The following is a 24,222-nucleotide window of genomic DNA, read 5'->3' as shown; positions in this document are numbered from 1 at the left end:
ATAATATAAAATTATATATATATATATATATATATATATATATATATATATATATATATATATATATATATATATATATATATATATATATATATATAAATTTATTTTCATTTATATCGCAACAGAGTTGCCTCAAGGCACTTCACACAAGTAAGGTCTAACCTTACTAACCCCCAGAGCAGCAGTGGTAAGGAAAAACTCCCTCTGAGGAAGAAACCTCAAGCAGACCAGACTCAATGGGGTGACCCTCTGCTTGGGCCATGCTACAAACATAAATTACAGAACAATTTACAAAACGAATATACAGGAAATGCAGTTGGTGCACAGAACAGGAGGGTCTCCAGCACAAATACCACACCAATCTCTGGAATATATATATACAACAATAGACTTGATAGATAGATAGATAGATAGATAGATAGATAGATAGATAGATAGATAGATAGATAGATAGATAGATAGATAGATAGATAGATAGATAGATAGATAGATAGATAGATAGATAGATAGATAGATAGATAGATAGATAGATAGATAGATAGATAGATAGATAGATAGATAGATAGATAGATAGATAGATAGATAGATAGATAGATAGATAGATAGATAGATAGATAGATAGATAGATAGATAGATAGATAGATAGATAGATAGATAGATAGATAGATAGATAGAAAGAAAGTCCTTTTGGCTGCTCCCTTGTTTTATCACTCAGGGTCGCCACAGCAGGTCCGAGGTGGATCAGAACAAAAACATATACTATAATACATAAGTATAAATGCAACACTTTTGTTTTGGTGCCATTTTTCATGAGTTGAACACAGTGACCTAAACCCTTTTCTACAGTATATACATAAAAAACCTATTTCTCTCAGATATTGTTCACAAATCTGTCTAAACCTGTGTTAATAAGTACTTCTCCTTTGCTGTGATAATCCATCCCACCTCACAGGTGTGACATATCTAGGTGCTGATTGGACAGCATGATTATTCCACAGGGTGTGCCTTAGGCTTGCCACAAAAAAGCCACTCTGAAATGTTCAGTTTTATTGCACAGCACAATGCCACAGATGTCACAAGTTTTGAGGGAGTGTGCAATTGGCATGCTGACTGCAGGAATGTCCACCAGAGCTGTTGCCTGTGAACTGAATGTTCATTTCTCTACCATAATCCGTCTCCAAAGGCATTTCAGAGAATTTGGCAGTACATCCAACCGGCCTCACAACCGCAGACCAAGTGTAACCACACCAGTCCAAGACCTCCACATCCAGCATGTTCACCTCCAACATCTTCAGATCAGCTACCTGGACAGCTGCTGCAACAATCGGTTTGCAGAACCAGAGAATTTCTGCAGATACTGTCAGAAACTGAGAAGCTCACCTGCACGGTCATCATCCTCATCGGGGTCTCGACTTGACTGCAGTTCATCATCGTAACCGACTTGAGTGGGAAAATGCTCACATTAATTGGTGTCTGGCTGCTGATCAACTCTATGTGAAGGAGATGTGTTGCACTGTGTGAGGCAAATGGTGGTCACACCAGATACTGACTGGTTTTCTGACACCCCACCGACCTCCCAAATGAAGCAAAACTGCACATTTCAGAGTGGCCTTTTATTGTGGCCACTTTGAATTTCATATACATGGCAATTTGTACATATATGGAAATTTTTTTCATTTACCATTTGCGTTTCTCACTTATCTTTCAGAAATGTGCTTTGAGGGTTTGGGTTAGAATAGCAATAAAAATAAGTATCAGACAAATGTTCACTTTTTTCACTCAGGTGATACGCCACAAATATGTATGAATTTTTGTGCATTACTTTTTTGTATACTCTGCATCTTTTAACAGAGGGCACTTGTTTTAAATTATTAATTTATCACTCTGTGGTAGGTTTTCCTAAACCTTACAAAAGCAGACCCAGAGCACCACATCAGTTTGCAGCAAAAGAACGCTTTAATGCCATAAGCAGAAATGAGTGATAAATTCATCTAAATAAATCCTTATATTGTTTACCAAAGTGTAAAATACATTACTTTAAATAATAATAATGTCTTTGCTTGTGTCTATTGAATGGTGAGTGGAATGCGGAAAAAATGAAACGTATGCCTACAGTCCACTGATGGTATCACTTTTGGAAAAGTAAGCCACCGTCTGCATCTGTCTTAATTGTGACATTAAACCGATATTGTGCATAGCTGTATGACCAAAAAAAAATAAAAATAAAAATTTCTTATTCCAAGAATTGGATTACCAAAGTGTGAGGTAAAACCCCTTTATGTCATAGCAGTGAAGAGACCTGCAGAATGAGCCACATCCCACTAACCTGAGGAGCTTATCTGTATTTTTTTGGGTCCACATAACAAGATACACTTAAAATGTGTATGATAGACTGAGAAATACGTATGTTCCAAAATGGAAATGCAGTCATGTCTATTTCTCAATGGTTGTGCTCTGTTAAGGGCCCCTTCACACATAGGGCCCCTTGACCCAGCTATCTTAGCTAATTATAGGCCAATCTCCAACCTTCCTTTTCTCTCAAAGATTCTTGAGAGGGTAGTTGTAGGACAGCTAACTGATCACCTGCAGAGGAATGGTCTATTTGAAGAGTTTCAGTCAGGTTTTAGAATTCATCATAGTACAGAAACAGCATTGGTGAAGGTTACAAATGATCTTCTTATGGCTTCGGACAGTGGACTTATCTCTGTGCTTGTTCTGTTGGACCTCAGTGCTGCTTTTGATACTGTTGACCATAAAATTTTATTACAGAGATTAGAGCATGTCATAGGTATTAAAGGCATTGCGCTGCGGTGGTTTGAATCATATTTGTCTAATAGATTACAGTTTGTTCATGTAAATGGGGAATCTTCTTCACAGACTAAAGTTAATTATGGAGTTCCACAAGGTTCTGTGCTAGGACCAATTTTATTCACTTTATACATGCTTCCCTTGGGCAGTATTATTAGACGGTATTGCTTAAATTTTCATTGTTACGCAGATGATACCCAGCTTTATCTATCCATGAAGCCAGAGGATACGCACCAATTAGCTAAACTGCAGGATTGTCTTACAGACATAAAGACATGGATGACCTCTAATTTCCTGCTTTTAAACTCAGATAAAACTGAAGTTATTGTACTTGGCCCCACAAATCTTAGAAGCATGGTGTCTAACCAGATCGTTACTCTGGATGGCATTTCCCTGATCTCTAGTAATACTGTGAGAAATCTTGGAGTTATTTTTGATCAGGATATGTCATTCAAAGCGCATATTAAACAAATATGTAGGACTGCCTTTTTGCATTTACGCAATATCTCTAAAATCAGAAAGGTCTTGTCTCAGAGTGATGCTGAAAAACTAATTCATGCATTTATTTCCTCTAGGCTGGACTATTGTAATTCATTATTATCAGGTTGTCCTAAAAGTTCCCTAAAAAGCCTTCAGTTGGTTCAGAATGCTGCAGCTAGAGTACTGACGGGGACTAGCAGGAGAGAGCATATCTCACCCATGTTGGCCTCCCTTCATTGGCTTCCTGTTAATGCTAGAATAGAATTTAAAATTCTTCTTCTTACTTATAAGGTTTTGAATAATCAGGTCCCATCTTATCTTAGGGACCTCGTAGTACCATATTACCCCATTAGAGCGCTTCGCTCTCAGACTGCGGGCTTACTTGTAGTTCCTAGGGTTTGTAAGAGTAGAATGGGAGGCAGAGCCTTCAGCTTTCAGGCTCCTCTCCTGTGGAACCAGCTCCCAATTCAGATCAGGGAGACAGATACCCTCTCTACTTTTAAGATTAGGCTTAAAACTTTCCTTTTCGCTAAGGCTTATAGTTAGGGCTGGATCGGGTGACCCTGGACCATCCCTTGGTTATGTTGCTTTAGACGTAGACTGTGTTTCATAATTATTGTATGGCCTTGCCTTGCAATGTGGAGCGCCTTGGGGCAACTGTTTGTTGTGATTTGGCGCTATACAAGAAAAAAGTTGATTGATTGATTGATTGATAGTACAGGACAGGATTTACAGGACAGTGATGGTAGCTTAGTGGTAAAGTTTCTGACTGGCAATCAGAGCTTTTCGAAACTGCAGGTTCGAATCCCGTGGGTGGAATGTATTTTATTTTTTTTATTTTCACAGCAGCTGTGCGATGCAGTTACACATGCTGCAGCTGCTCGCACTGTGTTCCCGCTTGCACGACACAGTGGCAGCAGCATTGTTCAAGCCTGCCCGTCGGCTCGATGTTTGCATGGTTTGCTCATATGAGCTGTTCTGCCGTGATCCACCCTGAGTTGTAGTTATTTGTCCTATGTGTGTGAAGGGGCCCTAAAGAAATAACTGGCCAAATTGAGCTTTTCTCTTTGAGAAAACACCATTTAGGCACAGCATGAAAAACACACCCGTTACCGGCAGAAATTAGTTCAGAAGTGAGAGATTAACCAATCCAAGTTATTATAGATGATTAGAAAAAGTTTCACAAATGTTCTGCATTTTATGAAAATGAATTCAAGAGTAAGACAAAATGTGATTCATTCAGTAAAAAAATGGATGTTACAGTGAAAATTGAGTTGTTGTTTACCAGCCAGCAGGATGAACCATATCACACACACACACACACACACACACACACACACACACACACACACACACACACCTGAAGAGATTATCTGCAGTTTATGGCTCCACATGACAAGCTACACTTAAAATGTATGTGTGAGAGAGAGCATTACTGAGAAATATGTTTTAAAATGGCTTTCACTCTTCATGCATATTTTTTAACAAGTGGAAATGTGCAGCTCCTGCAGACTTTTCTCCAAATGTATCCTCAATCATTCCCTCACTTTAAATTATAGTGATGATTGTAATTTGGGTTATTACAAATCATGTTCACATTAATATATGTTTTACTTCAAAGTTGGACAGACCGAATTGTAATGACGTTTTCCGGTTCACTTTTTTTTCCACATTTCCTGACTGATACATTTCACAGTCTCATGCCACAGATTGCTGTTACAAAGTGAACCCGACGTCAACCGCAATCACAGTCACAGGAGACTACTTACAATGGTCAGAAAACCACCACAGTCTAGGCTCACGTTCAGAGCCCAAAAATGTCTAAGAGCCCAAATGAAAGCAGGCAAATGGGAACCAAGAACAATATTTGTTTTTCCAAATGATGGCTGTTCAGTTAAAGGAAAGAAATACAGCCATTATTAGACAACAGAGGATTTTCTGTGTTCAAACTGAAGCGATTCTTTCCTTACATCTTTAAGACTTCAGAAAACTAAGAGCTCAGTCTAAGGACACAGTGCACTGTGGGAAACGTGTAGTGTAACACCTTAATGCAACTCTACATTGTGTATTGCTGTAAGGGCGACCCCCAAATTGCCCTTAAAGGGTTTCTTTTGGCAAAGGTCAATGTGAATGGCTCAAAGGTCAAATTTGTGATTGGGGGCACACTAATGTCCACAAAAGGTAGGGGTGGTGCGGTCAAAGAGGTTAGTGTGCTTGGTTTCAGTGCAGAAGGTTCCCAGTTTAAGCCCAACCCCTGCCACATTTCTCCATGTAACATGGAGATGTGTCAGGAAGGGCATCTGGCATAAAACGTGTGCCAAATCAACATGCAGATCCACCATGGAGCTGCTGTGGTGACCCCGAGTGAAAACAAGGGAGCAGCCAAAGGGACTTTTTACTTTAAGGTCCACAAAACTTGGCAGACATACAGTATGTCTCTATGTATACACATATGCAGGTGCATTCTGGAATTAGCCAGGCAAATTCAAATTTACCAAAGGTCAATCATGGGGGTCAAGATCATTGAGGTCAAAGGTCAAAACTTAAGTTTTGAGGGGGGGGGGTTAACTCCGATTTGCGCCAAACTTAGTACACATACAGAGGTGCATTTCTGGAACTGCCCAGACAAAGTCAAATTTGCCAAAGGTGAATTGACTCAGTGACCTTGATCATTGGGATCAAGGTCATTGAGTCAAAGGTCAAGTGTTTCACTCCAATTTACACTAAACCTTTCATACATATGGAGGTGGGTTCTGGAACTGCTCAGCAAGGTAAAAATAAATAAATAAATAATTTTAAAAAAGCAAAATATCAGCCATTGGGGCCAAGGGCCTCTTGTTGATTTGTACCAGATGTGGCACACACACTTAGGTGGATTCCGGAATTGCCCTGGCAATGTCAGCCAAAGGGGAGTCATCAATGGGGTCAAACTTCAGGTTGTCATAGTCCTTACTGTCTTCGTGCCCACAGGAACTATTACACACTGTGTAAATTAGCCTACAAAATTATGTATTACTCAGCTACATAAAAGTTTTTAATGTGTAAACGTATAATGTTGCAGTATGACTGTTAGCATAAACACATTTTTGATTCAGTTGTGCTTGCAGTTTTCACATCTCATGATTAAAATATGTAGCATTTTTTTATTTCCTTGTCTGTGTTAGTTTTTTTACGAAATTGGTCAAAATGCAGGAATAATTATTAGCTTTTAAATATGATATGTATCATTATGAAGAAGGCTTGGCATTAAAGGAAAACAGAAAATAAATAGTTTGTGTGACTAACCTTCAAAATTAAATGATTTTATTATTTTTTGTTTGTTATATACCACTATTTTGCAACAACACCATGTTGCTCAATTTGTTATTGATTATTATGTCATGCTTATAGTCATCATGGACTCATGAATTGGACTGTGAACTTGTTTTTCTTAATCTGAATAATGTTACTTTCTTTTATTTAAAAATGCTTTAAAATTTTGTTTTTATTAATAATATTTATTAATAAGGTAACAGGTTACAACAACTGTCATTACTTAATGCAGTAATATATATATATTAACTGACAGTTGTTTAAGAATTAACAAATGAATTTATATAGCACCAAATCACAACATGTCACCTCATGGTGCTTCATAGGGGTGACTAATGTGTTTAGTCACCTAACATTAATTGTAATAAAAAATAAACTACTAATAATTATTAACTAACAGCATAAAAGTGAATTAAGATTTAACTGTGTCTAGCAATGAGATATTTATGGTGTTCAGTATCTCCACTTATTACATATTGTATAAATTAATAGCTTTGTTGACATGGATACCATTATTTAATATACCCTTATTGTAAAGTGTCACCAATAATAATAATAATAATAATAATAATATAATCAAGGACCCACCCACCCAGGTCTCAAACTGCTTGTCTTCTTCCCTTCAGACAAATGATTCAGGACTATAAAGACACAGATCGACAAATTGAGGAACAGCTTCTTCCCAAGAGATCACAGCCTCCATCACACACCCCCACCCCCAACACCACACAAACACACACACACACATACACACACACACACACACACACACCCTTCCTGTAGGGGCACCAAAGTGAGGTCCGGAAAAATGCCCATTGGGAGTGAGGACCACCCTTTCTGCTATACTTAGAAATAAAATGATGCTGCATTTAAACTCTACACTCTAGAAAAAAATGAGCCGCTGTCTCAATGAGAAAAAGTGATGTAACAATTTGCATAGATTTTTAAAAGTAATTTCAACTTCCTTTTTAAGAGTGTAGATGTCTCTCTAAATCAAGTTGTCACCTCAGATTTTGAAGAATCACTTTGAGGGGAGCATTTTTTTACAGCCTCTGGAAGCCTTTTTATTAAAAATTTTGTGAGACTTAAATGTCCTCACTATCCAACATGGTCCTCACTAAACAGATCCTCTACCCGTGATGATCCTCACAAAGACAGTGGTACAAACACACACACATAAAAAAAAGAAAAACACAGTATAGTAAATAAATAAGCATGGTATAGTGACCTAGTACAATTCTCTGCACTTGGTTGTGATAGTGATTTGTTCTTAGTGTCCTCAGTGTTGTGTGGTGTGTGTGTGTGTGTGTGTGTGTGTGTGTGTGTGTGTGTGTGTGTGTGTGTGTGTGTGTGTGTGTGTGTGTGTGTGTGTGTGTGTGTGTGTGTGTGTGTGTGTGTGTGTGTGTGTGTGTGTGTGTGTGTGTGTGTGTGTGTGTGTGTATACGTGCGCACACTTCTTGTTGCTAGTGTCTTGGAGTACCAAACAAATTTCATTGTATCCAGATACGATGACAAATAAAGTCTCTTATCTTATCTTGAATAATAAATTTCACATTCAATTTCACAAAAACACCAAAAATACATACAATAAGATACTTAAGACTTTCGTGTTACTGTTTGAGTAATGACGGTCAACTTAAGCACAACTTTTAAATAATAATAATAATGTGCTCTCTGTCTAATCAGTTTGGAGTGTGATGAAAGTAACGTGTTTAAACTGTAGTTTGGGTGGTTTTTTAACACCACAGAGTCTGAACTTTGATGTAGGGTTGAGGCTTGACTTTCCCATGCACTTTGTGCCTGCACCGCCTCATTTACCTGCAACAGAGACATCTATTTACTGCAGCTCCATCTGAGCCCGAGCTGCTGGCTGTGGAGCAAAAAGAAATCGAACATTCACAGCAGGACTGTGAAACCTTTAAAAAGAGCTGATTTATTTTTGAGAGACCTGTGGATCACTGCCTCTACCTTTCATCATCCCGTCTGCAGCTCATTTTCTCCATCACTTTGCTCAAATGTTGAGTGGAATTATTGTTTCAAACATGGCAGCTGCATTTTCCCTCTAAATATTTAAAGGTCATATGGTACTGTTAAAGATTTCGAACCATTTTGGAGTTAAAAAGTAGTCTCTGTTGCCGCCTACAGGAGGAAACAAAAATGACACGTCGGACATAAAGTTGAAAAAAAAAAAAGAAACTCTTGCTTCATTTAGATTATTTTAGTTTTTGGAATGAAAGCAGAGATAAAATGATAATTATGATGCGCCATCACAATCCTTAGTCGTCCTCAAGATGTTCCAGCCTGATCACAATATATAAGGCACAAATTATGTTTTAAAAAGTGTGTGTGTGTGTGTGTGTGTGTGTGTGTGTGTGTGTGTGTGTGTGTGTGTGTTGCAATTACAGCTACATTCATAAACCAAAGTCTCAGCCTGGAAACATCATATGTTCTTAAATACAAGCTTTTTCGTTTAAAAATAAATAAGTTTTTGTCCTCAGTTGTGAGAGGTCATGTGTCTGGACAGGTGGTGTCGCTCTCGGAAATATTCGTGGCAGATCGGGCAGGTGAGCTTCTCCTCTCTGCGCCTCCTCACCTGCGCCTCCGCCGCGAACTCCTTCTTGTGATGTGAGCGCATGTGGAAGACGAGGTCGGAGGTCATGCGGAAGGACAGATTGCATTTGGCGCACCAGTTCTGCACCGATACACCGAACGAAGTGAAAGTCGGCGGCAGGATGGTGAGCGAGGAGGAGGCGCTCTGCAGCTGTGCGCCCATGTGCCTGGACCAGTGCTCCGGTGCGTAATGGAAAGGAGCGCTGAGTGTCACCGGGGTGGGCGCAGTCTGCACGTCACCGCCCGGAATGGTGGAAGCCATCAGATTGTATCCCATAATAGTACCGGGGCTGAACACGTCTGTCATTTTGTCGAGGCGGCTAGAGGGCGCTGTCGTCGCGCCGCTCAGATGTGTCGGCGCCTCATTGGGAGAAGTTGTTTTAGTCGGTTTGCAGAAAGCGCTTTTAAGTTCACACTGACGGTTGGACAGGACCAGAGAAAAAGCGCTGCTGCTGGCTGAGAGCACGCCGGAGCTCTGTCTTGCCGCCACCTCCATCTCCCCGTCGTGCGTAAAAGTCCCTTTGGTCTCTCCCGTTTCAACAAAAGCGCCAAGTTTACACCCCAAATGGTCCGATTTCATGATATCAGCTTTTATTTTAACCGCAGAGGCAGGCGTGTCCACAGCAGCGTGCTCGTAGCCCCTGCTCAGCTGTGTAATATTATCGGAAATATTAGTTTTTTCAAGCAGAACATTTTTCCTGCCTTTGGGATAAAGCGAGTCTTCTTGCTTTTTTTTCTTTGGGGAAACCTCAGCGTCCTCGTTGCTCCCAGATTTTCTGTGCTCTAGATCTCTGGCGATGTTGTGGAAATCCGTCACTCGATGGGGTTTCTTCTGTTCCACGTGTTTGTGGTCGTAAATCTCCCGTCGCCAGGTGTCGTGCTTTACCTGGACGCACAGGAATCGGCAGTGCGCCAAGAAAGGATACTCGTTGTTGAAGTTCTGGTTACATCTGTCACATCTGAGCTCTGCAAAAGACATAAATCATTGAAATCTGGGTTATATATTTGTAATCATGCAAATATTATAAAGAAAATGCTCTTTTTGTGCAAAAATATATCGATCTTTACACAGACTTTTTTTAAAAAGGTTTTTATGGTTTAAAAAACCGTAGCTGCAGTTGCAACAATATTTCTGTAAAACAAATACAGTCAAAATAAGTAGATACCTTTAAAAGAACAACTTGTATGGTATAAAGCTGTTCACATACACACACACACACACACACACACACACACGATCTTGCTTTTCTACACTGATCCAAATTGATAAGGAGAATGGGGCTCAAGCATCCTTGAAAAGGATATTTTGTTTAGGAGAGAAGCAGGCTTACTGCTTGCACTGTCACACAATAGGAACTACTCTGAAAATATAATGAGTTGTATATCACATTACCATGTTACCGTATTTGTACAAAGTATGTTAATATCAGGAGTTCTGAAAAAACTATGTCTGTTTAGAATTGAGCAGGTAGGATAAAACGGATTCTCCATTTCATTACATTTTTTAGATTAATTTACAACATGTGACAAAATACTGACTTACTTAGTGTGCTTCCTTCCTAAACAGAATATGGGTTGGTAAGGGTTAGATCTTACCTGTAGGAAGCCCCTTAAGGCAGCTTTGTTGTGATTTGGGACTATATGAATAGACTGAATTGACTATCCTTAGTTCAAGGACACATTCTCCTTTTATTTACTTATTTATTTATACGACGGTTTTACACTGCAAAAGTTAAAGTATTTTCTTTCATGGCATTGGCTTTTTTAGACTGTATTTTCTACAGAATTTACTGGCAACCAAAACTGCAAGGTTTTTTCTCTTCAAAACAACAGAATTTTCTGGTTTTGTTTTTTCTTACAGTGCAGTAGACACATGTATCCATCCACTTTATCCCAGAATGGAAAGTAAGTAATTTATTTGGCTTCTCCCTTTTTACTCAGGGTCACCACAGCAGATCCACTATGGGTATGTTAATTTGGCACAAGTTATTCCAAATTACATGGAAAATGGGCATTGGGTTGTCTATAACCAGTAACCTTTTGTTTTAGAAGCAAGTGTGCTGACCCCTTGGCCACCCTGCTGCTGCTTGGTCTTTATGCAAATAAATATTAAATATATAAAGTAATAAAATGTATTGCACAAAGGCCATTTTTGCCTAAAGTGCATGAATAGATGGATGGATGCATGGAAGAATGCATTGATGGAAGCATGCATGAATATTATTTGTCGAATTCTCACTGAAAATGCGGATGTTATTTGGATTGCATGCTGTCCACTGAAGATAAATCTGACTTTTCCTTAAATAAGAGTGATGTCTCACCTTCAGTCCGCCCTCTGGTTATTTCTGTGAAGCCCAAAAGGTGAGACAGCTCCTGGTCGTACCACACCAGCAGCTCTTCGTCCTGATGGATGTCCCTGGTGGTGCGTACGTACAGCTGACCCGCTTTCACAAAGGCTTCTGTGTTCTGCTCCTCTCTATTGTGCGCTGCTTGGACGAGCCGTAGCCAAGACAGCACAAGTGCAGAATTACGCATAACCTCGGGGTCCACCTGTTGGGCATTTATCCATCAGCGTTTTAAATGTGCGTAAAATTTCCATAACTCGTTATTCGTGAATATAAATGGTGGTGTTTCTTGCAAGGGTTGGTTATTTTATTGCACAACTCACCCTGAAAACGTAGGGTTTCGCTCTTTTGTCGCAGGATTTCTGCGCTATGAACGCAATGGTGTCATAGAAGGTGCTTTGGAACACGCACGGGCCGAAGGACGTTCCTGCGGGGACGCTGCGCGTAACGACCACACTGGTGTAGAGGTCAGCTGGATGCTGGAGGAGTTTACCATCACCGGTCCACATGACCCGAGGCAGGAAACTGTGATCCATCTTTAAACTGCACAAAGGGATCAACACAAAGGAGATCCAAACTTTATACAAATCTATTAAAAACACAGAGACTTTGAAGTACAATTTATTCAGGCAGATGTTTTCAGATTTAAAAAAAAAAATGGTACTATATATATATGAAATTGCTTTGACAGGTGTTGACATACGATTTGCCTTCACAAAAACGCAAGAAAACGTTCATTTGCGCAAAATTTTGTGAGTTTTATTTTCTTCTCAAATTAAGCCTCCCAGCTGTAAAACAGGGAGCAGCCGGTGTTCAGACAACATGATTTCTAATGTCCTTTGTCTCAGTTTTTCCGTCGGTTTCTCCTTTTGTTTCCCCATCTGCCGAGGAACTCAACTGCCTCCCGTGCGCGCACGAGAACTTCAATACGTTTTCCCCTATTAACCCTTTGGGTTTTCCACGCTTTCCGTTTGTTAATAATCGAATAATAATTTTTGAAATCACGTTTGAGAGCATCCGGTGAAACATCAGATTGGTGATAATGCCACACTGAAAATGCCAAAAAGCCAAATAAAAAATAATGCGCTTTAAAGGGAAACACGCGTACGGGTAAATGGAAATGGGGAGGGAGCGAAAAAAGGAACGCGCTGGGATGTTACGCGTGGACTCACCCGTTGGATGTGGAGGAGGATTTTTGCGCCTCGTGGAAGCAGGTTGCAGCGGACCTCAGGAAGGACAAGTTTATTGGGCTGGATGTGCCTCAGTACTGCCGTCTTCCTGCGCTCCTGCTCCCACTTATCCCCCTCTGAGCGCACTGAAGCGTAGCATATGAGACGCGTGCGCGCTCAAACAGGGCGTGTGCGCACTGATTGGCAAGCTCTCTCTTGTCTCCTTGGTGTGGCGGATCATAAACGCGCACACAGCTCTCCGACGCGCACCAGTTGTCACCTTTAAAGGACGCGAGATTTCTGTAATTCCCGTGTTTTCTGTCATCCTAATCTACTGTGTAATTTCGACATAATCCGCGATTGCGATGTGAAACAAGCACGCACATTTGCGTGCATCGCCTTTTGGCGTTTAGTAAACGGACTGTCTGTGCACTCATTCTGACGCCTTATTAGTACGTATTTATCAGGATAAACATTTCAATCCTTTTTAAATTGGAGATTATAGCAATTATACAGCTGTATGTAAAAGTTTTGGCACCACCTGATGATTTCTATGATTTTCCTTTATAAATCATTGGTCATCTGGATCAGCAATTTCAGTTAAATATATCATATAGCAGACAAACACAGTGACATTTGAGAAGCGAAATGAAGTTTATAGAGTTTACAGAAAGTGTGCAATAATTCTTTAAACAAAATTAGGCAGGTGCATAAATTTTGGCACCCCAACAGAAAAAATACATCAGTATTTAGTAGATCCTCCTTTAATAACAGCCTCTAAATACTTCTGGCTGAAGGTATTTTGGACCATTCTTCTTTACAAAACATCTCAGGTTTGTTGGTTTCTGAGCATGGACAGCCTGCTTAAAATCACACCACAGATTTTCAATAATATTTTGGTCTGGGGACTGAGATAGCCATTCCAGAGCAGTGTTTAGGGTCTTTGTCTTGTTGAAAGATCCAGCCCCGGTGCAACTTCAATTTTTGTCACTGATTCATGAACATTGTTCATTGTAAAGCACTTTGAGCATCTGATGCAGATGGAAAAGTGCTATATAAATGCAGTCCATTTACCATTTACATTGTAAGAATCTCCTGATTCTAACTGGAATCCATTAACAAGATTCCCAGTACCTGCACTGGCCACACAGCTCCACAGCATGATGGAACCACCTCCAAATTTTACTGTAGGTAGCAAGTGTTTTTCTTGGAATGCTGTGTTCTTTTTCAGCCATGCATACCGCCCCTTGTATGTCCAAATAACTCAATTTTATTTTCATCAGTCCACAGCACCTTATTCCAAAAGGCTTCCTCTGCATTACAGCATCATACACCATCTCTTTGTGCAAAGTGCGCTGTATAGTTGAACGATGCACAGAGACACTATCTGCAGCAAGATCATGTTGTAGGTCTTTAGAGCAGGTCTGTGGGTTGACTATGACTGTTCTCACCATCCTTCGCTTCAGTTTATCTGAGATTTTTCTTGGCCTGCCACTTCGGGCCTTAGCTAGTACTGTGCCTGTGGTCTTCCATTTCCTCACTATGTTCCTCACAGTGGAAACTGACAGCTGAAATCTCTGAGATAGCTTTTTGTATTCTTCCCCTAAACCATGATGTTGAACAGTCTTTGTTTTCAGGTCATTTGAGAGTTTAGAGGCTCCCATGTTGCCACTCATTAGAAGAGATGCAAAGAAGGGAAACATTTGCAAATGGCCACCTTAAATACCCTTTCTCATGATTGGATTCACCTGTGTAAGGAGGTCATGGGTCAATAAACTTACCAAACCAATTTTGTGTTCCAATAATTAGTGCTAAATGTATTCAAATCAATAAAATGACAAGGGTGCCTAAATTTATGCACCTGCCCAATTTTGTTTAAATAATTATTGCACACTTTCTGTAAATGCTAGAAACTTCATTTCACTTCTCAAATATCAGTGTGTTCATCTGCTATATAATATATTTAACTGAAATTTCTGATCCAGACAACCAATGATAAAGGAAAATCATGAAAATTATCAGGGATGCCCAAACTTTTGCATACAACTGTATATTATTCATTCTTGCTTGCGCATCACTTCAGATTCATTCAAATGTTTATTTTTCTGTGTCTTTGGAAATAATCTGTCCAATTACACATTGAAAGATGTGGAAGGAAGACTGGAATTATGCATATGTGGTAATGAGTCATTAGTGCTGTTGCCAGGTCCGTGAATTCCAAGCGATTTGAGGTGCTCTCATTCTTTCATTTTCTATACCCGCTTACGCCACTCAAGGGAGGGGGGGGGTGCTGGAGCCTATCCCAGCAGTCATAAGGCAAGAGGCAAGGTACACCCCTGGACAGGACGCCATTGCAGGGCCACATATAGACAGACAAACATCCACACCTATGGTCAGTTTGAAGTGTCCAGTTCACCTAACTTGGATGACTTTGGAAGTAGTAAGTAGTTTTGGATGTAATCTCATTATTGTTGCATTCGTGTAATGACAATGACAATAAATCTCATCCATCTATCCATCCAAGTAGGAGGAAGCCAGGAGCAACTCATTCTGAGTGGGTGCTCCATGAGAGCTGCTTTCAAATGTCTGCATTCTGCTCCTGAGAGAGCATTGAGCTGGATTGGGTCACAGGCTTAGAAGAAGCCTTTGACCTGCTGGATTATTAGACACCCCTCAGTGGCATTATGCCATTTGGTGGCATCAGGGACAGCAGTGCCACCAACAGCCACTGAAACTGTGTTTAGGATTTCTGGTTGGCAGCTGATGGGAGCGGCTGTCCAGCTGCCTTGGCTGTATATATTTATAAGACATCCCCATAGATAATGAGGTGATGCGTCCTTTAAAAAAAATCAGTTCTCTAAAATCCCTTATAAATAAAAATTCTGGTATATTTCCAGTAGGAAGAACTTACATTATACCTCACAGAAACTCATATTGTCAAATCAAGTCTGGGAGCATACGCTAATCTTTGCTGCATTCACAACATCACGGAACCACCTTGGTTCCTGGATGGAAACCACCCAGGAGGACAACTGGTCCATTCCCACAGTCAGACAAAAAAAAAAAAAAATTCAGTCCAAATCAGTACAAGTGGAGTGATGTACGTTTGTTTCAGTGGACAGTGAAGTATTAACAATTTTATGAGAATTGTTGCTCAGGTAGAACATGTTTGGTGTATAGAGTAAATGTTAACAGCTTTCCCAAAGATATTCTTTTGTTAAGTAAAAGCATCCATGTGCATGAACACAGTAAAGACTACAGCAGTCTGACATTTGATCCCAGCGACCTTGGCCTTCCCCAAGTGGTTCACCTGCAATCCACTTATGTGCCACATTTGGTCCAAATCGGGTTGAAAATTAAATTCTGTGACTTATGCCAAAGTGAATTCTTTAACGGTAATTTCAGGGTCAGGCTTCATTGATAGACCATGTTTGGTAGAAATCAGCAGAAGGACCTTGGAGGAGCAGACTAGAGGTGGGCGGATCGATCCTATTATCGATAATATCGATACCAACGCTGGCATTGATATTGAATGATCCTCGTGTAAAAAGATTGATACTCGGAGCACGGATACACGGAGCAGCGTACCCTTGTATTGTGGTTTGTCAGCCCTCTACCTGTGAATTTTTTTAAACAAAAATGTTGAATGTGATAAAGTATTTTGTTGTCACGTACAATGTTTGGCGAAATTCTATCGTAGGTCTTTTGGATCCTTTGGATCTATGAAGCTTAAATATGAAAAAGTATCTGTATCGGCGATACTGGGCCTGTATTTACTTGGTATCGGATCAATACCCACCTCTAGAGCAGACCATGAAACAGACGGGCAGACTGACCTTTGCCCCAACGATTGACTTTGGTAAATTTGACCTTGCTGGGCCAGCCTCCATATGTACTGTATGCTAAGTCTGGTGCAAGTCAGAGTAACATACATTTGACCTTTGACCCCAATGACCTTGGCCTTTGCCAAAACAAACCTTTTAAGGGTAATTTCAGACTCGTTCACATTCCAAGTTTGGCCGTAATCATGCAAAGGACCTGCGAGGAATAGAGGAACAGACAGACAGACAGATGTTCAGCAAATTACAGCACAATTTTCCACTGATATTTGGCTTCCATCATGGGTATTATTGATTATTTGGCTATATATTACACTTAAGTACAATCCCAATTCCAATGAAGTTGGGATGTTGTGTAAAATGTAAATAAAAACAGAATACAATGATTTGCAAATCCTCTTCAACCTATATTCAATTGAATACACCACAAAGACAAGATATTTAATGTTCAAACTGATAAACTTTATTGTTTTTGTGCAAATATTTGCTCATTTTGAAATGGATGCCTGCAACATGTTTCAAAAAAGATGGGACAGTGGTATGTTTCCTTCTAACAACACTCAGTAAGCATTTGGGGACTGAGGACACTAATTGTGAGTGTCATGATTGGGTATAAAAGGAGCATCCCCAAAAGTCTCAGCCATTCACAAGCACAGATGGGGTGAGGATCATCACTTTGTGAACAACTGTGTGAAAAAAAATAGTCCAACAGTTTTAGAACAATGTTTCTCAACATTCAGTTGCAAGGAATTCAGGGATTCCATCATCTACAGTCCATAATACAATCAGAAGAGTCAGAGAATCTGGAGAACTTTCTACAAGTAAATGGCAAGGCCGAAAACCAACATTGAATGCCCATGACCTTCGATCCCTCAGGCAGCACTGCATTAAAAAACGACATCATTGTGTAAAGGATCTTACCGTGTGGGCTCAGAAACACTTCAGAAAACCATTGTCAGTTAACCCAGTTAAAACTCTACCATACAAAGCGAAAGCCATACATCAACAACATCCAGAAACACCGCCGCCTTCTCTGGGCCCGAGCTCATTTGAAATGGACAGATGCAAAGTGGAAAAGTGTGCTGTGGTCTGATGAGTCCACATTTGAAATTGTTTTTGGAATCATGGACTCGTGTCCTCTGGACAAAACAGGAAAGAGACCATCCAGATTGTTACCAGCGCAGGTTCAAAAAGCCAGCATCTGTGATGGTATGGGGGTGTGTTAGTGCCCATGGCATGGGCAACTTACACATCTGTGATGGCACCATCAATGCTGAAAGGTGCATCCAGGTTTTGGAGCAACACATGCTGCCATCCAAGCAACATCTTTTTTCAGGGACGTCCCTGCTTATTTCAGCAAGACAACGCCAAACCACATTCTGCACGTGTTACAACAGCGTGGCTTCATAGTAAAAGAGTGCAAGTGCTAGACTGGCCTGCCTGCAGTCCAGATCTGTCCACCCATTGAAAATGTGTGGCGCATTATGGAGGCAAAATATGACACAGAGACCCGGACTGTTGAAAAAAATAAAGTCGTACATCAAGCAAGAATGAGAAAGAATTCCACCTACAAAGCTTCAACAATGAGTGTCCTCAGTTCCCAAACACTTATTGAGTGTTGTTAGAAGGAAAGGTGATGTAAACAGTGGTAAACATGCCACTGTCCCGGCTTTTTTGAAACATGTTTCAGGCATCCATTTCAAATGAGCAAATATTTGCACAAAACAATAAAGTTTATCAGTCTGAACATTAAATATCTTGTCTTTGTGGTTGTATTCAATTGAATATAGGTTGAAGAGGATTTGCAAATCTTTGTATTCTGTTTTTATTTACATTTTACACAACATTCCATCTTCACTGGAATTGGGGTTGTACAATTGTGTGCTTACCTGTGGCTAGGTAAAATGAACTCAATTCCATTTTTGAAATTATATGACTTGCAGTTTGTGCAGTCAGATGAACACGGTGAGAGGTGTTCACAAGTGTTATTTTCCTGCTGGAGTATATTAATGTTAAATTTACTTGATCCACCTCTATTCACCTGTCCAAGAGTCAGCAATGGTAGTGCAATACTTCAAAGGAAATGCACAGAGCTCTCCACAATTTCACTGATACTTACTGGACTGGTAGCATTGAAAGCCGAGATAGACATGTCCAAACTTGTCCTCTGACATGCCGAAACGGAGGGGGTTCCTTTGTCTCGCTTCCAAAGCGAATCGGTCGTGACGCGCGAAGCCTCCGCGCGGCTTTCCATGACAAAAATCTCTTGTTAAAAGTGAAATCTGCCGGAAAATGGCTGATGTCCAGCTCTTGTGATAACCAGAGAAAGAGCACACGACGGGTCCTCGTATCCACAGAGCCACCGTTTAGAAAGGTCCGGTGGCTTGTGCCGCGTCGTCGCAGCTCGGAGCGCGGTGTGCTGAGCGTCCTTAAAGGGGTCCTTAAAGCTGTAGTAACAGACGTTATTCTCTGTGAAGCCCGTAAAATTTTCACCGAAAGCCAGATAAATTTTTCGAAGGTTTCCAGGTGCCAGTTTCTAAGCAGCTTCTGAAAAAATTCTGACTGGAAAAAAAGTCCCATTTCCAGACAATGAAAATCCAACGAGGGGGTGGGACCACTCATTCCCCAAGCGTGCTCACAGGCGAATGATGTCATCGACGGCGTGGAAAAACTCACGCATGCGCACGAGGGTTCAAGCATGTCTGCTAAAAACATACGAGGGCTGTCAATAAGTACGGTCCTTTTTATTTTTTTTTCAAAAACTATATGGATTTCATTCATATGTTTTTACGTCAGACATGCTTGAAACCCTCTGCGCATGCGTGAGTTTTTCCACGCCTGTCGGTGACGTCATTCGCCTGTGAGCACTCCTTGTGGAGGAGCGCCAGCCCCTCGTCGGAATTCCTTTGTCCTGAGAAGTGCTGAGAGACTGGCGTGTTGTTTGATCAAAATTTTTCTAACCTGTAGACACATCGAAGTGGACACGGTTCGAAAAATTAAGGCTGGTTTCAGTGAAAATTTTAACGGCTGATGAGAGATTTTGAGGTGATTCTGTCGCTTTAAGGACTTCCCACGGTGCGAGACGTCGCTCAGCGCTCTCAGCCGCTGTCGTCAGCCTGTTCAAGCTGAAAACCTCCACATTTCAGGCTCTATTGATCCAGGACGTCGTGAGAGAACAGAGAAGTTTCAGAAGAAGTCGGTTTCAGCATTTTATCCGGATATTCCACTGTTAAAGGAGATTTTTTTAATGAAAGACGTGCGGACGGGTCCGCGCGTCGGGACACAGCCGACGCGGTGCGGCGGCACAGGAAAAACACCTCCGTGTTGATAACCATTTGTAAAATCCAGGCGGCTTTTGATGGCTTTCAGTGGAGTGAGTATATGAGAAATTGTTTAACAGCAGGACATGTTCCAATTTGTCCTTAAGGCTTCCAACAGAGGTGTTTTTCCTGTGGCGGAGCGTCGCGGCGGCTGCGTCCCGACGCGCGGACCCGTCCGCACATCTTTCATTAAAAAAATCTCCTTTAACAGTGGAATATCCGGATAAAATGCTGAAACCGACTTCTTCTGAAACTTCTCTGTTCTCTCACGACGTCCTGGATCAATAGAACCTGAAATGTGGAGGTTTTCAGCTTGAACAGGCTGACGACGCCGCCTGAGAGCGCTGCGCGACGTCTTGCACTGTGGGAAGTCCTTAAAGCGACAGAATCACCTCAAAATCTCTCATCAGCCGTTAAAATTTTCACTGAAAACCAGCTTAATTTTTCGAACCGTGTCCACTTCGATGTGTCTAACAGGTTTAGAAAAAATTTTGATCAAACAAAGCGCCAGTCTCTCAGCGACTTCTCAGACAAAGGAATTCTGACGAGGGGCTGGATGACTCCTTCCACAAGGAGTGCTCACAGGTGAATGACGTCACCGACAGGCGTGGAAAAACTCACGCATGCGCACGAGGGTTCAAGCATGTCTGACGTAAAAACATATGAATGAAATCCATATAGTTTTTGAAAAAAATAAAAAGGACCGTTACTTTATTGACAGCCCTCGTATGAATGAAATCCATATAGTTTTTGAAAAAAATTAAAAGGACTGTTACTTTATTGACAGACCTCGTATACCTTACTGAATTTTCATGCAAAGATTTAATTGGAAAACCTGTCTGCTGCAAATTCACACAAAACATCCAAACATGAAAATGCTTTGTGAAGCCCCACAACACAATGGAGGTACTCACACCACACACACACACACACACAAAAACAATAATAATAATAATAAATCTGCATGAGGACTTTATCATATCTAGCTGGCCGGTAAAGCTGATTAAGTTTATTTATTTACTTTATTGGTTATTACACTCTCAAGACAGCTATAGTTTTCTTTCAGTGTAGTTTTCTTTCTGTATTTGCAATGCACTGAACAGTATAAGCAAGTAGAAACCATCCATGGATAACAAACTTCTGCATGGATGCAGAAGTTTGTTTTTGTGTTTTTAGTACTTCCATTGTGTTGTGCAGCTTTGCAAAGCATTTCTGTGTTTGGATGCTTTGTGTGAAGTTGCAGCAGACACACTGTCAGATTTAAAGTGTTGCATGCTGCAGGTTATATCTATGTTCTGTATATTTGCAAGCATTTCTTAAATTCTCAAGGGGTTTCTTGATGCAACAACCTGTTGTTGAATTGACAGGTGTTTTCCTGCGTTTGCTTGTGTTGTCTTCATTTGGAAGTGTGGCAGAGAGAGTATCTATGTATTAAAAGTGAAGTGGCCTCTGTGTGTATGTGTGCGTCTGTGTGTGTACATTCTATCACAGAGAAACTAGGGAGAGCTAACATTTGTCATTTGGTACGCTTATGTAACATAAGCGTACCAAATGACTATTAGTCCAGCATTCATCCAGGATAAATGTTGCAAAAACGGAAAGTTGACAGGACTAATAGTTCTGGAGAAAGTAGGGATATTAGGTTAAAAAAAATGTAAACAATGGATGTTGATATCACCATTAAACAGTCCCTGGTAACCAGACAAGCCCTGAACAAAGGAAATATCTCAACTTTGCCAGTTATAAAACATGACATCAACTACATGTGCCAAATAAGAAATACGTATAATTATTCACAAAACTCTCATTTTAATTTCATGAGTTTTCAGTTAAACTCCCTATAGAAAATTGTATAATTTATTGCCACCCTTTAAAAATGTCAGCTATCTATTTTATAAACACTACCCAGTCTAGAGCCTGTGGATCCCCACGAGCAACGTGCTTGTCTTCTTTATATATATAAACTAAAGTGAACTGAAGCAGGGATGAAATGTGCACCTCACAATTAAAAAAATAAAAAAAAAATCAGAGCTGCATCTAATTAGAAAATGATTTCTTTCTCAAAGCGCCTGTGCGCAACTGAAGCGATTGCATTGGAGTGATTTTTTTAACGAATTTATTCAATTTTTGCACTTCTTGCACATTAACTCTTTGATTTTAGCACTTATAAATCCTAAATTGCACATTTTGTTTTTTGTTTGTTTTTTCCTCAGATAGTCTGAATCAGTCATTTGCTCAGAGCTCTGCAGGATTTCCAGAGAAATTCCGTAAATGTGAAGTTTTGACTCACTCCTTGGACGTCCCCCCCCCCCCCCCTCTCTCCCTCTCTCTCTCTCTCTCTCTCTCTCTCTCTCTCTCTCTGAGTCTCTGCCGAAAACAACATTTGGAGGCTTCGACCGCTGAATGTCTTCAGGCTGCACTAAAACCGGTTAGAAGAAAAGGAACCGAGCTGTATTTACAGACAGATGTCTGAGAGACAATGTGAAAAGCTTTAGTTTAGAGTGTCAGAGGAGCGCACGGTAACCGGGGAAGATGGCGAAGACGCGCACTGGCGTGTTTCTCGCCCTGGCTTTGCTGGGACTTTTCATTCTCGACGTGAAAGGAGAGCTGCGGGGAGAGCAACAGGAGGAGGAGAAGGAGGAGGAGGAGAGGTCTTGTCACGGTGCCTTCGACCTCTACTTTGTCCTGGACAAGTGAGTGTCCGATGTTATTATTTACGCCTTTGTTGCTTCTGTCGTGGACGCGCTGCGCGCAGCGCCGTGCGACCGCCCAGCGGTTTGGAAACGCGGAGCGCATCATTGTTCACGAAAGAAAAAAAAGAAATCTGAGCTTTTAAAATCTCCAGCCTGACTTGTAGAACACTCGAATCGTTTCTCTTTTTCTGTCCCACATTACAAAATAAGTTTTACGCGTGAGAGAAGCGATCAACTGATCAGTTTCACGCGCAAAACCATCCGAAACGTACCCCGTTTATACATTTTGGTGTCTCTCAGAAACAGCACACATAGTCGTTTGGGATTAAAGACATTAAACTGGATACTTTGGGTCCGGGTGGAAGCGGAGAGGCAGACAGTTTTCCCCCCACGGGATGTGGGCAGGGCGAGCAGGATGGATCGAGTCTAGAGTTTCAGGCCGATGACGCCTGCGGACACAGCTGCAGCAGCTGCCACACGCAGGACACCTCAACGGGCAGGCTGTCACGGAGGCTGCAGGGTTCCTACAGGACAGGAGATCTACAACCCCTGGCAAAAATTATGGAATCACCGGCCTCGGAGGATGTCTTCAGTGGTTTAATTGTGTAGAAAAAAAGCAGATCACAGACATGACACAAAACTAAAGTCATTTCAAATGGCAACTTTCTGGCTTAAGAAACACTATAAGAAATCAAGAAAAAAAGATTGTGGCAGTCAGTAACGGTTACTTTTTTAGACCAAGCAGAGGAAAAAAATATGGAATCACTCAATTCTGAGGAAAAATTATGGAATCACCTGTAAATTTTCATCCCCAAACTAACACCTGCATCATATCAGATCTGCTCGTTAGTCTGCATCTAAAAAAGGAGTGAACACAACCTTGGAGAGCTGTTGCACAAGTGGACTGACATGAATCATGGCTCCAACACGAGAGATGTCAATTGAAACAAAGGAGAGGATTATCAAACTCTTAAAAGAGAGTAAATCATCACGCAATGTTGCAAAAGATGTTGGTTGTTCACAGTCAGCTGTGTCTAAACTCTGGACCAAATACAACACAAATGGGAAGGTTGTTAAAGGCAAACATACTGGTAGACCAAGGAAGACATCAAAGCGTCAAGACAGAAAACTTAAAGCAATATGTCTCAAAAATCGAAAAATGTACAACCAAAACAAATGAGGAACGAATGGGAGGAAACTGGAGTCAACGTCTGTGACCGAACTGTAAGAACACCGCCTAAAGGAAATGGGATTTACATACAGAAAAGCTAAACGAAAGGCATCATTAACACCTAAACAGAAAAAAACAAGGTTACAATGGCTAAGGAAAAGCAATTGTGGACTGTGGATGACTGGATGAAAGTCATAGTCAGTGATGAATCTCAATCTGCATTGGGCAAGGTGATGATGCTGGAACTTTGTTTGGTGCCTTTCCAATGAGATTTATAAAGATGACTGCCTGAAGAGAACATGTAAATTTCCACAGTCATTGATGATATGGGGGCTGCATGTCAGGTAAAGGCACTGGGGAGATGGCTGTCATTTCATCATCATAAATGCACAAGTTTATGTTGATATTTTGGACAATTGAAAGGATGTTTGGGGATGATGAAATCATTTTCAAGATGATAATGCATCTTGCCATA

At 40.8% G+C, this 24,222-nt stretch overlaps 2 protein-coding genes across 4 annotated transcripts in view; one reads left to right on the top strand and one right to left on the bottom strand.

Annotated features, from left to right (window-relative positions):
- Positions 1 to 8,047: 8,047 nt before the first annotated feature.
- prdm8 (PR domain containing 8) lies at positions 8,048 to 16,741 on the bottom strand. Of its 2 annotated transcripts, none has more exons than XM_034185535.1 (4): positions 16,702 to 16,741; positions 11,879 to 12,098; positions 11,532 to 11,760; positions 8,048 to 10,176 (listed from the first exon to the last, which is right to left on the bottom strand). In XM_034185535.1, exons 2-4 carry the CDS (start codon positions 12,089 to 12,091, stop codon positions 9,095 to 9,097), a joined length of 1,524 nt encoding a protein of 507 aa, XP_034041426.1. In that variant the 5' UTR covers positions 12,092 to 12,098; positions 16,702 to 16,741; the 3' UTR covers positions 8,048 to 9,094. The 2 variants fall into 2 exon arrangements, with proteins under 2 accessions (XP_034041426.1, XP_034041425.1); XM_034185534.1 differs by lacking the exon at positions 16,702 to 16,741 and adding an exon at positions 12,728 to 12,901.
- A 5,139-nt stretch (positions 16,742 to 21,880) lies between these two features.
- Positions 21,881 to 24,222, top strand: part of antxr1d (ANTXR cell adhesion molecule 1d) — a 67,069-nt gene continuing 64,727 nt past the window's right edge. The window contains exon 1 of one of the 2 annotated variants that reach the window (XM_034184174.1): positions 21,881 to 22,576. In XM_034184174.1, coding sequence (XP_034040065.1) covers positions 22,416 to 22,576 — 161 coding nt within the window. In that variant the 5' untranslated portion in view covers positions 21,881 to 22,415. The remainder of the gene's footprint in view (positions 22,577 to 24,222) is intronic. The other variant, XM_034184173.1, reaches the window with a different exon arrangement.

Source organism: Thalassophryne amazonica, chromosome 13 (genome assembly GCF_902500255.1).
Source record: "Thalassophryne amazonica chromosome 13, fThaAma1.1, whole genome shotgun sequence".
Taxonomy (NCBI): Eukaryota; Metazoa; Chordata; class Actinopteri; order Batrachoidiformes; family Batrachoididae; genus Thalassophryne; species Thalassophryne amazonica.
This window is presented reverse-complemented; position numbering and strand designations above follow the sequence as displayed.